Below are 12,394 nucleotides of genomic sequence, written 5' to 3'. Positions count from 1 at the left end.
CGTAAGTCAAAGCCAACGTGTCGGAGAGGATCTTTGCATAAAGAAAGGCCTGTCATTTCTCTGTGATTTTTATGGCCACGCAAACACAAACGTCCTGTCTGTCACGTTTCCCAGCGATAAGCTGGCACATACATCACCAGCTGCCTGCATCACTGCCACAGTCTGCTCGCTGTTACATTCACACACACACGCGGGCGCACACTAACACATTTACATGCAGCCTCCATAGAAGAGCATCTTTATGTGCTTCCCTGTCTGATTGTGTTCACTAAATTACTAAATTATTCAAAAACGCCTGAATTATTGCTGTTTCTTCCTAGATTCTTGAATCATTTTTGATTTTTTTGGACAGTTTGTCATCAATTTGAAACATGTTGGATTAGATTGAACTTGCCGTAAATACAAGGATGAAAAAGTACTGCAATTTGATGGAACCGAAGGTAAAAACTTTAAAATGCTGCTTAAAGGAACAGTTCATCCAAACATGAAAATTCATTCATTTACTCATGTAATTTCAAACCTGTATGACTTTCTTTCTTCTGCAGAACTCTGAAGAAGATATTTAAAAAAAAAAAATTTGTAACCAAACAACACTGACCCCATTGACTTCCATCGTATTGACAAAAAACCACTGTGACATTTCTAAAATTATCTGCTTTCTGTTCCACAGAAGAACGAGTCAAATGCACATTTTGAGTGACATCCGAGTGAACAAATGATGACAGAATTTTTATTTTGGGGTGAACTATCCCTTTCCTAAACAAGCTCATGCTTTTTAACAAAGTTATGCAACTAAATGCAATCTAAAATGCAACCACAAACATTCAACAAAACCCCGAAACACCCTAAAACAATCCACCACTGTCAAGACAATATTCTGTTTGCCATCCATCCTGCACTGACTGACTTTCTGATCTATTAGTCAGTATGAACTTGGACAGAAGCCACAGTGTTGAGTGCTGTATGTGTGTGTAGTCGGAGGAGCTGATGTGCCATCATCGTTCACTGATTGCGCCTCTCGACGCGAGAAGATCTGAGTCGAAAGACTTGACGGAGAGTCTCGCAGATTAGACATCTAATCACATTCAGGCCTGTTTGTTTATCGCTCGCTGTCGTTGGCTATGAGACATCAGCGTGGAAAGCTCCACAGCTGTGACACAACAAGGATGAAATGGCGTACGTACGCTTGCGAACTGAGACTTCTTTAATGCGACGTAATGTTCTACATGTGTATCAGGCGGAATGTGACGCCCCTAAGGTTTGAAGATTTAACAGGTTTTCATTTTCATTTAATGAAACGCTTCCACGTCTTTGTGTGGATAATCAGTCCAAAGAACAATAATAAGATAACTCATAATATTGTTTAGAAAATTATACCAAGCATGAATGCAAAAATTCAAAGTTTTAAAAGTAGGAATGCTTTTCGAATTCCATTACAATGGGGCTTTCAAACAATAACCGTTAAGGCTTAATCATAATATAAATAACCGTAACAATAAAGATAATAAACAAACAGAAATATATTTAAACCGCTAATGGCACTGTCCATGCATCACGCTGGAAATGTAATACACTGCATCTTCAATCGTAAAAGTGTATAACCAGCCAGTGCTAAATGCTTTCAGCTAATTTCTAATTTGCTTGTAATTGCAGAGACAAGTAAAGCATTGCACGGTGAGACGTTATATCCTGGAGCAGGACGGCTAAATTACAGGCGAACGTTTCATGCGATTAGGACACTCTAATAGAGCATGTGACATAAAATAGAGCAGCGTGTCTTCTGCACAACTGCATCAAGTGCACAAGGCGTAAGGAAACAGGTTTTTGCTACTTTCTAATCATTTAATTATTGCTTTTTTAGGACTTAATCGTGTTACATTCTTTTTCTGTTATTATATAAAGGCAAATAAGAAGAGAGAGAGAGAGAGAGAGAGAGGGAGAGAGAGAGAATATTAGTCATTGTAAACTGATCTAAGCTGGACGCCTTGATCAATGAACTAGTCACATGTCTCCCTCAGTTGGATTCAGTAAGCTCTACATAAGTGCTTTTTGAGAGCTGGTGTCGTATGTGTGTGTGTTTTATTGGTGCTACGCTTGTGGATGTTTGCTGTAGCTTTAGCCTGACTGCACCTGCCAGACCTCCTCGCACACTACAAATTATAGCACCCCTTTCTGCCCTCCTCTCTCGCCGTCTGACACTCTCGCAACTCTGCTCTAAAAAACTTACAGTCATTTCTAAAATCGTTAGTGGCCTACAGCCGAAATCATTAGCTGGTCACCTGTATGTTTCTAATGGGGTCATTACCTAGGTGGCCCGGCAGCCGGCCGCTAATCGCTAGCATGTTATGAGGCAGCTGTTTCTCCAACACTTGTTTCTCTGTTACGTTACAGCGTCCAGGCGTCAACAGAGACGAAACAGAACAAGTCCCGTAAATCAGGTGCGTTTTTGATTCAGTGTTGGGTTTTAGTATTTTTTGCAATGGGAAATGCCTTGTAAAGTGGAAGCTGCAGTCTACAAGAATGGGGAGTAACTTTTTAACGGCAAATATTTTTGTGTCTTAAAATTTTCTGTAGGCCTATTGTTAAATCTGAACAAAAACAAATATATCCTGCTGTTTACAGTCTGTGCATGCAAGGAATTATGGGATGCCACATACAGAAAAATGCGCCTTTTTGGTGTTTCCAATTCTGACAGTTTCTCATAAAGGACAGGATTTTTCTCTACCCAAAGCCTGGGGGTCTGGACTTCATTAGCCTGACCAAACACCCCCCCACCCACCTCCCCGGTGGACAAAACAGAGGCGACATAATTCACTTTGCCAGGTTTTACAGTGTAGGGGTACGGAATCGGTGAGAGGGTCAATCGAAATCTGTTCCCCAGCTGTGCAGCCCTTTCGCTCACCCCTAGGCCTAAAGAGAGGGAGAAATGCTGGGGGGAGATGGACCCCACAAACGCACCCCTGAGTGGCCTGAGCATCACAAACCTGTTCAGCCAACTCCATCTACATGTACTTCAATCAATTTTGAATTTACAACAATAAAAATTGGTGTGATGATATGATAAAGCGATGTTAAAAGCCAAAGACGTGTAAAAGAATTGCATATTTCTTTTGTGTAAAATTAATTTTACATAACAACACTGGTGATAATATATTCTAAGTCCAAGCTTATCCCCACTTGTTCTCCAGAACCCACAGACATCTCCATATCACCACCAGAGCCACCACATGGCATTATTAACAAGATCACATGAAGGATTCACAAGAAATTAAACTCTCACACTTCTGCTTCATTACGCCAACCTATATTTACTCACTTTTGCTGTCTGAGAACTCCCATGAAACTGTTGCCCGCCATGAGTGCGTATTTCAGCTTACGACTTTCAATATACATTGCAATGGGAAAATATTAAAAACAACTGAGGGAAAACCAGAGACAGATATTTAGAAAGTGAAGAGGTGCGCATGAAATTTACATGAGAATTTAACTAAACCATTCATACAAGTGACAGAGAATTTACAATAGTAACAAATGAAACCATTTAGCCTACGCGAAAATGTGCCAATTATGAACGCATTTTCATGCTTTAAGTAGTATTTAAACCTTTAGGGTCTGAAGATGGCTTAGTGTCATCTTTTTTTAGTTTGCGATTGTAGGGTAGAAAATTGTGTTCTGTATGAAGCCGATAATTGAGGTTAATTTGCGGAGGTTTTTGCGGAAGGCTACAACAGATCATTTATTACGAGGGGAGCTGATTTATATTAATACAAATTACGGCGCGTTTTTAAAATTTAATTACATTTGTCTGTGCCACATTCCAGATAACTGTCCAAAAATTACTGTCTACTGCTTTTTCTAGATCTTATGTAGGCAAATTATTGAAATAAATTAAGATAACAAAATGACATGTGTTGTCATAGGTTATAGTCTTTATGCGATGGCTTTTAAATTAACTGCACCTGTGGAAAATGAGGCTCAATCAATGGGTCTGCACGTATAGCAATACAGATGAGATAGCCTACAAGCTGCGCACGGACTACAGACACATAACAGCAACTGTAAATAACTATAGAAAATAACTAGATCAAAGGACTGGTTAATATGCAACATGCAATGCAACTCACATGCAATATGGCTTATTTGCGACCTCTCGCATCAAATTAATAATTTATCTCTTGTAGGGTAACTAATTAGATGGCCAAAGATTTTGCATTTTTTTCTTCCTAATTGATACAATAGATAAAACGTTAACAGAATGATCGACTTTACGGTTGTGTGTGATGTGAAATAAAAGCAACTGACCTTTGTGTTAAAGTTTAAAACACCTCTAGCCTACAATATTAATATGGTTACTTGCATCTAAACAAATAATCAGTAAGCATGAAAATTTGTAAACGCAGCACATCTCTCTCTCTCCTTTTATTTGTGCATGTTTTAATACAAGTGTACGATTATTTAAACATAAAAGAAACCCCAGGCTGTACTTCAGGCGTTTAACTAATTTCAGTATGCTTGTATTCTCACACAACAGTATCAATATATCTTATAAAAGTGTGTTTTTACTGCTCAATTTACTATAAATACTAACTCACCTTTAGGGGATTCCGGCAGAAATGAAAGAATTTATGTTTTTGTTTAATTGTATTAAATAAAGCAATTTAATAAAATAAGCCTTTCCCTGATATTGTGAGATTTGTTTTAATGTGCTAAAATCGAAATACAACTGTTAAAAAACACACTGATTTATTTCTAAAACGTTTTTTCTCTCTCGTTTTTTATTATTAAAAATAGCCTACCTTTAGTTATTTTCACAATATCAAAGTCTTACTTTCTGAGAATTCTCGTCTTTTTTATCACAAAAACAGAAAGATGTGATACATGATGATACTTTTTAAGAGCGATAGAAAGAATTGTCCCGACAAACTGATTTTTGGTGTCTGCGTAAAAACAGGTTGCACTCAAATTGAATTGTTTTAGTTCTGTCTACCCTTTCTCATAGTCCCAGGTCTGTTTTTGGCGGTTGAGACAGAACAGCCTACATCTCCAAACACTTCATGATTTCACCAGCCCATGGGAGAATATATGTAGAGGAATTCAAGAGTCCAAAAACTAACTTTGATTTATGCGCAGGTTGATTTTGTATGCGTTACACAACTGTGATAGAATGACCGTTGTCAGTTCTACTTCAGCAACTTTTTCCCACCTTAGTATTTATCAATCATTCTATTACGGTCTGCAGCCTTGCAAAAAACACTACATGACAAATTGTTTAAATCATCTATAAAATTTCGACAGTGCAGACAGCTTCAAAAACTCATGCTTGTTATTTCCCCCTTACTAGTCTCTCCCTGCGAATCACAGAAACATTGTCAAGACTACGGCGATTTGCAAACGTCAATATTTTTACAGTAAAAAAGACGAGCCTTGGTTGCACGAGTGTGGCATTCTTACTCATGAAACACAACCCCAAAGCTCGCCAGCCCTCTGTCGTCTCTGGATTAAAGAGAAATCGGGTTAAACTGTTTTCTCATGGGTGACAGGCAGTCTAAATAGATCGCACCTTTCCACACATGAGTTTTCCGTGTAGTGTTTTGACGCACAACGTTCGTGCATGAGTTTCTCGAATAGTTGTTGTTGACAAAATCAATAACTTAACACTGGTTTAGCAGTATTGTGTTATACTGTATGCAACATCACTGCAAGAATAGTTTTACTCTTAAAACATCGATAACTGTGGAAAAGGGGCGCAGCGCTTCTTTCAAAGCGCACTTACGCACAGTACAATCACTGTTCGAGTTCAGCACGTTTTACGCTAAGCACCGGACCACCTGCAATATGGTAAACTTGGATCTTGTCTGTCATGTTTACCTTTGCGCTGCTGTGTTGGCATCTAGTATCCCCGCGCTCTGCATCCACGAGCGTACCGGCGTCATGCCGCTCGTGAGGGGCTCTTCTTTCATGGTCAAGGCTCCCCGCGGGAGACCGTCCTGGATGGAGAACATGAAAATAGCCTTGTGGGGGATGTCTCTCTACACCAGCTCGAATGGAATAATCCTCCTGCACTCTCAGAACAAGGCCACCTGGATTACCAAAAACCAACTGAAAGGGAAAAAATCTTCCCCAAAGCGCAACAAATGGGGAAAGCGATAGAGGTCCTTATCCAAAGACGCGTAACCGTATCCCTTTGGGTGTTCCTCTTTATTTTAGATTCCAAACCCAAGTTCAGTTCACTCAAGATTAACCGGTCTCTAGTTAAAAGAGGGTGGAGAGAAGGCAAGCGCAAGAGCTGTGGAGCATCTCAAAGGACAACGATCAGCCGGGATCAAGAAGACCTTCTCGTCGCGGGTGGAAAGAGGGGAGAACGCGAACTTGCTCTGAAGAAGAAGGCGAACATACGAGCACGGGATTGTGAAATGAAAAGTGGGATAAAACGGGCGACTGCTTCAAAAAGGAGTAAAATGAAATGATTACCAAACAAGAGGGAGGGATGGACCAGGGAAGGCTTGCTGTCCCAGGGGAAAAGAGGGATTGGGTAGCAAGAAATCTCATTCCCTCCCTCCCCGTCTCTTTATGCCTCCTCTGTCCCAGCGGAGCGCACCTACTCTCGGGTTCCGAGGCTCCAGCGCTCTCGGGGGGGACAAGCGTGGACTCGACGAAGGCGGAGACTTGCCCTTAAAAGGGAAAGTCTTTTAAATGTCAAACTCGGTTCCGCTCGCTGATTGGCCCTGGTCATCCTTTGCGTCATTTTCAAAATTCGCCGCAAAAACTGCTTGTACAGTGCTGCTGATGTTGGACAGACCGAGCGCACTCGCAAACAGTGAAAGCGACTGTGCATTTACATGCGTTATATTTGTATTAACATGCAACGAAGTTCACCCACAAACATCATAATTAAAATATCGACTATGGTATCATTCCCAGAGTTCAAAGCAAGTAGTTGTCTATAGGTCCTGTTATGATTTAATGTCTTTTATTTCAAAGGGGATCCAAAGCGTTTAAGGTTGATTTAAGTTTTTGGTTTTGATTATGAGCAGGCTAGCGTCACGATTTCATACGTGAACTGTTTTCATCAAACACATCGCAATATTTTAACCTTATCAAATTGTATTACTTTAAAGTGACATCTATTTCGGTTATTCGTGTTAGACAGCACGCATAGCGGTTCCACCCGACTAGGAAAAGATGGTGCATGCTTAAATCGAAAAAAAAATAAACTGAAAGAAATATTCTTTCAATATAACCTATAGCTACACGAGAAGCCGAGTTGTTGTTTGCATTGTTAAACGTTACATGATTAAACATTATTATTAATTTAACAATATTATTTATACTACCTACAATAGAAATTTATTTTCTAAAAGACACAATTCAGATGTAAGTTTCGGCTCATACACATTTATTTATTCTAAGATAAGATCCCCGGCTGTGTGGCCGTTTTATTGATATTATTCAGAATTTCAGCAAATCAAGGTCGTTTAAATATTTATTAAAAATAGCCCTCTGGAGTTGACGGTCGACAAATGCTCCCATGGGGTTTTAGGAAAAAAATACTTCATTATTTTATCCTAAAAAATTGGTTAATACTTGATAAAGTATATCTGCGCACTTATCAATGTTTGCAAAGCATCATATTATCGGTAGTCTATTTTCCCCTCAGACAAGAGCTAGTATCTTGTTTTGTATTCCTTATTATTATTATTATTATTATTATGTGTCTACAACATTGTAAAATACAAAAGCAAGTATACAAACTTTTCAAAAATATGTTCGATCATAAGCCTATCTCGAGTCATAGTTTATTATTTTAGAGTTTAGGCCTATATTATCAGAAACCCCTTTTGGGTGAGAAGAAAACACTCAAGGGTAGGCCTACACTTCACTCTCAAAGCGGCAAAACAGCAGAAAGAAGCAGAATGACACCCAGAAAACGACAATAGCGCTGTCAAGTACCATTCATGTACACCGTTTCTATCTGTATATATGTTTAAGGAGAGATCAAAACCCAGAGCATATCACGTCATGTCACGTTGTGTTTTATTTCTATTTTATTCTATTCTTCAAAAAAACTGAGAAAAAGTCCCACTGACCGAAATTCCCTACGTTCAACACAGCTCGGGTAAAGATACGTTTCTCGCAGTCTCATGTCACAAACTCTCCCGAACTGTAGGAATATTCCTGCTCACCGTTATCTTGGAAGCTCTGAATGTTTAGAACACTATAAAACCGTCCAAAACCAATATGTAAAAATGTTTTTAGGCACTTTTGATTGTTAAGAAATTCAATAACAACTATTTTAAATATATCGTATTTTCTGGAAAGAAACGAAAACGCTGTCAAACTGCACGTGAGCTGATCAGCTGCTGTAAACCGCACAGCAGCTCAGGTGGGCCGTATGAGAATATTTTACTGATCCAATAGCACATCAAAGGCCAACATTTGATTTTAAATTCTTGAACATAATTTAGTTTGTTAATATTTCAAACCATGTAAAGAACAAACATGCAATGAATTGACATTTTATCAGCTCTGCAATGTCTCAAAAAGAAAAAAGTTAATATGCAGCGTGGTGTAGGCCTATGTTTATATATATTTATATCAAATGTTTTTTTTGTCTTTGTGCATATTTCTTTTAACAATAAATGTTCAAGGTTAATTGAATAAATGGAGGTACAATATGAGTCCGTCTAGCTTTCTGTCAGATGAATGCAGTTGTTTCCACCTAGTGGTCATCGAGATAAAAGTAAAACATTTTTACTAAAAATGTATACATATTGATAATCATGAAATTAGAGCAGATATTAAATAATCTATATACAAACATGATTTTTTTTCTCGCAACAACGTGAGCGGAAGCCGATTTCTCATTATTTCTATAAACAGTCAAAAACCCGTTTTACCTTAATATGAAATGATAAACTGCATTTATATAAGGTATCTCGAGAGTTTAAATATAAATTTCTGTCATAGTTCAATACTCGATAAAGATACTGATTTGAACTTTAACGTAAATAACTAAAGACGTAATGACAAAAAAATGTTACAGAGATGGTCATAACGCAAAAATGAACGTATTCGTTTATACAAGCATGGTGTTCCACGAGCATGGTGTAAAACAGAATAAAACAGAAATTAGAAGATTAGACATTTTAAAATAAGGCCGAGAAGTTAACAAGTAAGCAGCCAAACAGGTATCCTTTTAAATCCATGACCAAGACAACACCCACTTTACAAACGCATTGAAGAATGTTCGTTTTTTCAGGCAAGGAGCGCCCTCTTGTGCTCAATTGGTTGCTAAAAAGGAAACTAAACGTACTAAATAAATACAAACGAAACAACCCATGATAACGCTCATACGTCCGTCACGTTTTTAACCTCTTTTGACAATCTTTTGTTGCATTCTTGCATGACTGAATTAGTTCTATAAATGCTACAAACAGAAAAACTGAAAATATTTTTTGTATTATTACACAGGATAGTGAAGACGGAAATAAAATTAATTTTGTGGAAACTCTGTAAAGGTTCAACCAATATTAAAAAAAAACATTTAAATAGAAAATGTATTCCATTCTCTTCTAAATTCCTGTAGAAGTACTACCAACATAATCATCCTTATCGATATGGCCAATAATTTATCATGCATGTTTGTCAAATTTTTAAATATTTGCATGTTTGACAAATGTTAAATATCAAAATTTACCACGGAGATTGTAATAATCCTCATAAACTGCAAGAGAAAAAAATACATTACAGGGTGGTGTTTTCACAAAACATGACAATCAAAATTGCTCAACTTAAAAGCCTTACCAATACAGTATATTAAAATGTATTCAATCAAAAAAGGTGTATGTATCTTAAATCAAACATAAACAAGTTGAGTCACACTCTTTAAATGCTTTATGTAAAAGAGCCTAATCGAATTGAGTAAACCCATCTAATATCTAGCAGCAGCACAGTAGCACAATGTTATAATGTTAAACTGTTTTGTGGTAAGAGGAACTAGTCACTGTTCAAGCATTTCCATTTTAACTGCTTTGTGGTCAAAGTGCAATTCATAACTATTTTTAATCATAGCATCCTGCTCTCAATTTAAACAAATGGCAAAATAGATTTTCCATGAAAACACAGGAAAAAAGAGAGTTCATAGATGTCAGTTCAATCATCCTTTTCAATCATACTAAACCTAGTAACATTTCGGTTATGTTATATTTTCCTTGCATTTTTCAAAGAAACTAAAACACTACATGAGGGGTTCGATAGATATAATTAAGTTAACATAGTATAGAAGTTAATTAAATAAAATACTGACATTACGATTTTTCTAAGCGCCTGACAGAATCTCAGATAAGGTAAAGAGCGCCATCTAGTGTTTAATAAATAAAATTTGGCTGCAGCGTAGTTCTTACATTCCCGCTTTTTCTTTTTTTTAAACTAACTTTAATGACACACAGCAAGACTATATCCCCCTGCTATTCCTGCAAATATTGAAAACAAACAAAATAGTTAGTTTTCTTGTGTGCTAATCCTGATCACAATCATAGTCAATCGTTTACAAATGTGAATTGATCCTCAGTCTAAACAAAGCTAGCGCACAAATACTTATCTTCACTGTTAATTTGACCTGACGAAACATGGGTTCAGTGCATTTTAGATGCCAAAGAATTCAAATTGATCCCAATACTGTTTTATAACAATTAACTAAACATTAAGATTAATGTAATTTCTTCAAATCAATATGGATAAGAGGCTGAATCTGTTTAGTAAATCAGCTATTTAAAAAAACAAATAAAGAAAATGCACTTTAAAACATGAAATGTCAGATTCAGTCTGAAAGATTACATAAAGAAACTTAAACAAAACTCAATTCAAAACAATGTCGGTGAGTGCAAAGCTCTTATATTCATGTTTTTAAGCAATCTTCATCACATGCTGCAAGACTGAATTCCCCCTGCAATTTCTAACCATAGAAAATATAAAGGCTTTTTATTTTTATATTATTTTATCAACCCAATAAAAATGTTCTGTAAAATATATAAATATAAATTCTCTTGATTTAAAGTGTCTCTCATACAGCAAGTGTCTCCTCTCTCTATGTTTACTCGTGTCAATAAGCTTTTTACAACCTGCATTCTGCACAACCTCACACCCTGTTTTCTCTTCATATGCTTGTGATAGTAATTATTTGCTAAATTTGCACATTTTAATCAGATTGAAATAACCATCGACCTACAAGACAATGATTCTGTTGTTTGTATGGCCTCTACCAAGTTAAAGCTTGTATAGGACTTGCCAACAATTCTGTGTAATGATGCAATGCAGCATAATGCTTGCTCTGGCCCACCTCAGCTCCTCCAAAAGGTATAATCTCGTAATTATAGACTCAATATATTCATAATTTTACAAGTAAAACAATCAAGTGCAAGTGCATATTTAAATGCATATGACACCTCTAAGCATAAAAACAAACAATATGTTTAAATGCACCAAAACACCACTTAAGATTGCACATTTTCTGTGTAATAAATATGGTTCAATTCAACCTGTTCTCTGTCTGGGATGCAGAACCGACATAAATAAGTTAAAGAAATATAATTAATTTCATACTTGGTCAACGTAAACATACTCAAAGGCAAATACAAAAACATACCCGAGATATACACTCTTTAATAGAATAAACCCCGCCAATGTCTAACAATTTAAAGTGTGTTGTTGTTACCAATATCTGACACAGATTATAATGAAGAAATAGACCATAACTCGAATAACTTGAATAAAACTATTAAACCAAAATGAAACAACTAACGTTAGGCTGATGGGCATAGGGCATAGTACAAGAGAATGTCCATGACGCTTACCGTTAAACCACCTGCAGGTTTTAGTTTGTTTGCTTGTTCAAACAATTCTGTTAAGTCTCGAAAAAAAGTCTGATCTTATTCAGGTTTAATGTCTAACGATTACACGTACCGACGTTCACGTTCAAAGTAAATACTTCTCCCGCCAACAATACCTCACAAGGTGTGTTCGGCTTTACGGGCGGCGTATGACATTAAAGTACCGCGAGAGCAGACTGCTCTGGTGCGTTTCCCGAACAACGACATAACTCGCTGGTTAACCGCCATAGTACGACGCATCGTTGGGGCAATTAACGATGTAGTTACGAATGTTTCCCGAAACCGTAGTAACTCTAGCTGTGTCTCGGCTGCGTCCTTGTGTCCTCCAGAGGTATCATCCTCTAAAGGGTGCTGTATACGGAGGATTCTCGACTTAGAATTAAACGAGACATCCTTCGTAGGACATACTGGCAGAAAAGGAAACGGAAGTACGTTGCTATGACAACACGTTGCACTCGCACACCTGTCAAATTAATTCAAATGATTTCTACATGATTTAAGAGGTA

The 12,394-nt window shown here is 37.2% G+C and overlaps 1 protein-coding gene across 5 annotated transcripts in view; it reads right to left on the bottom strand.

Moving 5' to 3' along the window:
• LOC130563982 (transcription factor COE3) overlaps nt 1-6,569 on the bottom strand; it is a 93,320-nt gene extending 86,751 nt beyond the window's left edge. For all 5 annotated transcript variants that reach the window (XM_057349828.1, XM_057349830.1, XM_057349832.1 and 2 more), the window contains exon 1: nt 5,869-6,569. In XM_057349828.1, the coding sequence (XP_057205811.1) occupies nt 5,869-6,002 (134 nt within the window). In that variant the 5' untranslated portion in view covers nt 6,003-6,569. The remainder of the gene's footprint in view (nt 1-5,868) is intronic.
• Nucleotides 6,570-12,394: the final 5,825 nt, after the last annotated feature.

This window comes from Triplophysa rosa, linkage group LG13 (genome assembly GCF_024868665.1).
Source record: "Triplophysa rosa linkage group LG13, Trosa_1v2, whole genome shotgun sequence".
Taxonomy (NCBI): Eukaryota; Metazoa; Chordata; class Actinopteri; order Cypriniformes; family Nemacheilidae; genus Triplophysa; species Triplophysa rosa.
Note: the sequence above shows the minus strand (reverse complement) of the source record. Positions and strands in the feature narration are given on the sequence as shown.